Here is a 5,000-nt window from a genome sequence, read left to right on the forward strand (position 1 = left end):
ATAAGAATATGAATAAAGCATAAAAAATAGAGAGAGTTGGAATTCCTTTGAATAATATATATATTATTCAAAGGAAAGATGGAGATGTATTGTGCAAGAAAATGTTTCATATTTGGTTGATCAAAAATGTAATGGCAAGTATTTATTGACCTCTTTCTTCCAGACAACCCAATAGTAAGGATTAAATGCACATATTTAACATAGATTGTTCAACCACTTGAACAGCACTCCTAATAATTGCTATACACCACTTTCCAAAACTCAAGCAGGCTATCATAAATATTTCCAGTTAAAATTTGTGTTTGGTGAACATATTTAACATATTTAAAATATGGACGTGAGCACATTAGATTGCAAATTTATGTGAATTTAAGTATTTATGGCTAACAGAAATAATACTCATTTAATGATTCTTGTGTGGCTGATGCTATTCTAGTTTCAGAGGAAGATTACCATTATTTACACAGTGCACAACAGGGAACTAATGACAGATTAATGATACTTGATGGTAGGTTATTGAATACATACAGACATTGGCGTTGTTACTCTATTTATATCATACAAAATTTAAAATAAAAGTTATTTTATTGACAACTAGCACTATGACCCAGCAACACCGGGTCATAGTGCTAGTGCATGCATATACAGCTGTGTGCATGCGCACATACACGCGAGTACTGTCCAAATCTCTGAAAAATCACATACAGCTAGCTGGCATTCAATTGGCGTATCAAGTTTCGGGTATTCTGATTGGGTTTTGGATAGAAAATTCATAAAAAAGTCACTTCTATTGATTTTTTAATGGCTTTGTTGGGTGACTAGGGAAATGTAAAGATATGCACAGCTACCCTTGGACAATTTTGAATAACCATAGAAAGTGCGAGCCCTCTAATTGAAAAATTGTGGATTTGTATAAAGGACACACACAGACATTTTGCCGTTTATATATATAGAGATTAAAACCTTAACTGTAAGATACCATAGTCTGAAATTTTAGCCAACCAGTAGCTTCCTATGAGGAAGGTTTGGGCATAACCCATAATTTTGAGCTAAAATTGATTTATGTCCCAACTTAATTTGTATGTCACTGTAATTTATAGCATAATAGTTTATTTGTTCATCTATCTCACACTTGCTAAATATACACATATATATACATACTTGTATCAAAACAATAGATTAGAAAATCTTTGGTATTATTTATTCACCATTACATGTGTTTCATTTGCTAATAGGTGTTACAAAATTGTACATGTAGCAGAAAACATGTAAGATATCTCCTATTAGAAATTCTTCAGGCAGAGAATCAAATAATATTGAATGATGATGGAATGGAAATATCATAAGAGGGACTTGTCTCTCATAACAGTTCACAGTGACTACCCTTCTGGTCTCTGCTGCTTAATAGGAGACAGCCACTCCAAAATGCTTGCATCCAACAGTCAGGTTAAAGGTCGATGTGAGTTGAGGGGAATATGTTGAATAAAATCATAATTAACTTATCCTTCCATATTTTTATTTTACCGAAAGCCAGGAACTTTTCAGCATCCTCTTGTACATATAAACAAGTACTATGTAGAGATATACTCAACCTAGCTATAAAGTGAGGTTATCTAAATGCATAGTTTATAACTGTACTCTCTCTAACTGCTTGTAATTTAAGTACCATATAATGATACAGTTCTACAGCTGTGACCTGAACACTTAGCAATAGAAAAAGCACTGCATTAAGTACATTGCCCAGATGTACTTAGCCACCTCGTTCTAAGTAAGTACAATATGAGTTATAGCTAATTGTTTTACAGTAACAGTGAAAATAACAGTAAAGAAGTATCATATTGAGATTGTTATAGCTGCAGCTGTTATTGTTGTTGTTAAGCAACAAGACAGGTAAGGGTGATTTCACTGCGTCCGTTCTGTGGGTTGGGGGAGACATCTGGCAGGTCAGGAGCAGAAGTCCACTTTTCCCCGATCCGAAGGACAAGGAGAGGGTCACTGACCAGAGTGTCTGGGGAGGGGGTTGGCATTTGCATCATCATCATCATTGTTTGACCGTGGTCGAGACAATGGAATTTACCATGCTACGCCAGACTTCACGGTCCATCATGGCATTACGGAGGTCCTGTTGCTGGATGCCTGTATCCCTGGAGATTACATCAAGGTAGGAGAGTGTGCACCCTCTGGTATTGCGAGTAGATGGCTTCCAGAGGAGAAGAGTAGAAATTACCTCTTTTTCAGCTCTACAACAATGTCCAGCAAACTGGACTCTCCTACCTTTCACAAGAGATTGCACAGGTGGTAGTTTCCCATATATTTGCATTTTGATTGGATGGCGCTTCCACGAGAGATTTTGAGCTCTCATAAGGAGGCGAGTGTAGGTTCCATCCAACCTCCTCTCAAGCATTTGCGATGGGTGATGGATCCGTGAACAGACATAGATGACATGCTCCACCGTCTCCTCTCCCACTCAGCACTTTCTGCAGGTTCTTGCCGTTCAAGAATTTGGACCTGGAGATCTCCATTTCCAGTGACTTCGAGGGCCACCTCCCAGTGGTGTCGGGTGTCAACAAAGAGCCCTCAACTACAGCATGATGACCAAAGTATTACTGCAGCTGGGCACCAAGTCAGCACTAATTGAGCAAACATTTGTTTCTAGTCATGGCCATCCCATCTACTTGCATATCAAGAACTATATTGTCCAATATGTCTTTCTTTTTATAAAATCAGCACATCGAGTGACAATGTAGAAGCTGTCACGTTGGCTCATCTATGTCAAGTTATTGCTCACTGCAGTACCCTGAAACTGAGTCATAAATAGCTGCCACATAACTGTGTCAGGTGGATAATAGATTTCAATGCATTTAGTGAGAATATCCAATTTGAACTCCTTGCTGCTGTTGTTGTCAGTAAGAGCATTATGATGTAAATCTTCAGCTTTGTTAAAGTTTAATTCCATGTTTAATTCCAGTTTCACACAAACTCTGGAACTGAATGTATATATACATCTTTAAAGCTAGCAGAAACATTAGCAGGCCGGGCGAAATGCGTAGACGTATTTCGTCTGCTGTTACGTTCTGAGTTCAAATTCCGCCGGGGTCAACTTTGCCTTTCATCCTTTCGGGGTCGATAAATTAAGTACCAGTTACGCACTGACGTCAATGTAATCGACTTAATTCGTTTGTCTGTCCTTGTTTGTCCCCTATATGTTTAGCCCCTTGTGAGCAATAAAGAAACATATACATCTTTACTCCTGTCTTCACAATCACAACGCGTGTACACTTGGCCTTAATACACATATTCCGCAATGCCTCGACCCTTTGAGCCTATAAATATGTTTCAGCAGATGCAATTTTCTTTGATTAAACCCTTGGAAGACACAAAAATGGGTGGCCACATGGATTTGGGTTTAAAACTGAAAATAATGATGTTTCTGCCAAATAGTGACACAAAACCTGACTGTTTGGTTTTGCATACCCTATGGGTATAGTCAAATGAAATCACACCTGCAGAAGTATACTCATGGCCTCAAGGTATTAATGTGTATATTCAATTCTTCATCATATAATAAGAATGCTAATTGTAATGATATTAACTGATCATGGTTATGTGTATCTATATGTTTCATCATCATCATCATTTGACGTCTGCTTTCCTTGCTAGCATGGGTTGGATGATTTGACTGAGGGCTGGCGAACCAGATGGCCGCACCAGTCTCCAATCTTGATTTGGCAAAGTTTCTACAGCTGGACGCCCTTCCTAACGCCAACCACTCCAAGAGTGTAGTGGGTGCTTTTACGTGCCACTGGCACAAGGGCCAGTCACGCGGTATTTTTTTTTTTTATTTAGTTTCAGCTCACAAGCTGTGGCCATGCTGGGGCACCGCCATATATAATTTTTAAAAAATATAAATAAGCAAATGAACATGTACTAAATACACAGGTGATATTTCGTATATGTTCATTTGTCTATTTACTACGTTTTTCTTTATTTTATATATATATATAATGAATTCGTAAATATTGTAAAAAACCCTTGTCAAGAAAAAACCCCCAAAAAAACAACCCTGCATAAAACCATGCATAAGACCATGTTGCATAAAACCAAGGGGCCACATAAAAAGCATTGGTGTGGGTGCTAGTGCCACATGAAAGGCACTGGTACTGTCACCACATAAAGAGTGCTGGTGATGTTGCCATGTAAAAAGTACTGGTGATGGTGCCACATAAAAAGCACCCAGTACACTCTGTAAAGTGGTTGGCATTAAGAAGAACATCCAGCCAAAAAAACCAAACCAAAACAGACTATGGGAATCTGGTGCAGCTCCTGGCCTTACCAGTTCCTGTCAAACCATCCAACCCTTGCCAGCATGGAAAATGGAAAATTAATTATGATGATGATGACTAGCACTATGACCCGGCGGGTCATAGTGCTAGTGCATGCCTAAACAGCTGCGTGCGTGCGTGCATACATACACATGGGTACTATCCAAATCTCCGACCAATCACATACAGCTAGCTGGCATTCAATTGGTGTATTAAGTTTCGGGCATTTTGATTGGGTTTTGGATAGAAAATTCACAAAAAAGTCACTTCTACTGATTTTTTTAATGGCTTTGCAGGGTAACTGGGGAAATGTAAAGATGTGTACAACCATCCTTGGACAGTTTTGAATAACCATAGAAAGTGCGAGTCCTCTAACTGAAAAATTGTGGATTTGTATAAAGGACACACACGCAGACATTTTGTCGTTTATATATATAGAGATGATGACAACAACAACGACGATGACGATGATGATGATGACAACAATGTGGAATGTAGAGTAGAGTTTATATTACTATTTAGTCACAATTCAGTATATTTCTATTTTCAGATGATTAGTTTTGCCAGAAATTGCTCACTTTATACTCACCTTTATACACAACGACTCAACACAGTTGGAAAACAAATTCAAACAGATAATCAGGTATTTGATATCATATTTTTACTTTCATATTTTTT

The 5,000-nt window shown here is 38.0% G+C and overlaps 1 protein-coding gene across 2 annotated transcripts in view; it reads left to right on the top strand.

Moving 5' to 3' along the window:
* The window catches only part of LOC115219901 (lysosomal acid phosphatase), a 48,040-nt gene that overhangs the window by 25,690 nt on the left and 17,350 nt on the right, over positions 1 to 5,000 (top strand). For both annotated transcript variants that reach the window (XM_029790209.2, XM_029790208.2), the window contains exon 5: positions 4,873 to 4,965. In XM_029790209.2, the coding sequence (XP_029646069.1) occupies positions 4,873 to 4,965 (93 nt within the window). The remainder of the gene's footprint in view (positions 1 to 4,872; positions 4,966 to 5,000) is intronic.

The sequence above is a fragment of the Octopus sinensis genome, linkage group LG15 (assembly GCF_006345805.1).
Source record: "Octopus sinensis linkage group LG15, ASM634580v1, whole genome shotgun sequence".
NCBI lineage: Eukaryota > Metazoa > Mollusca > Cephalopoda > Octopoda > Octopodidae > Octopus > Octopus sinensis.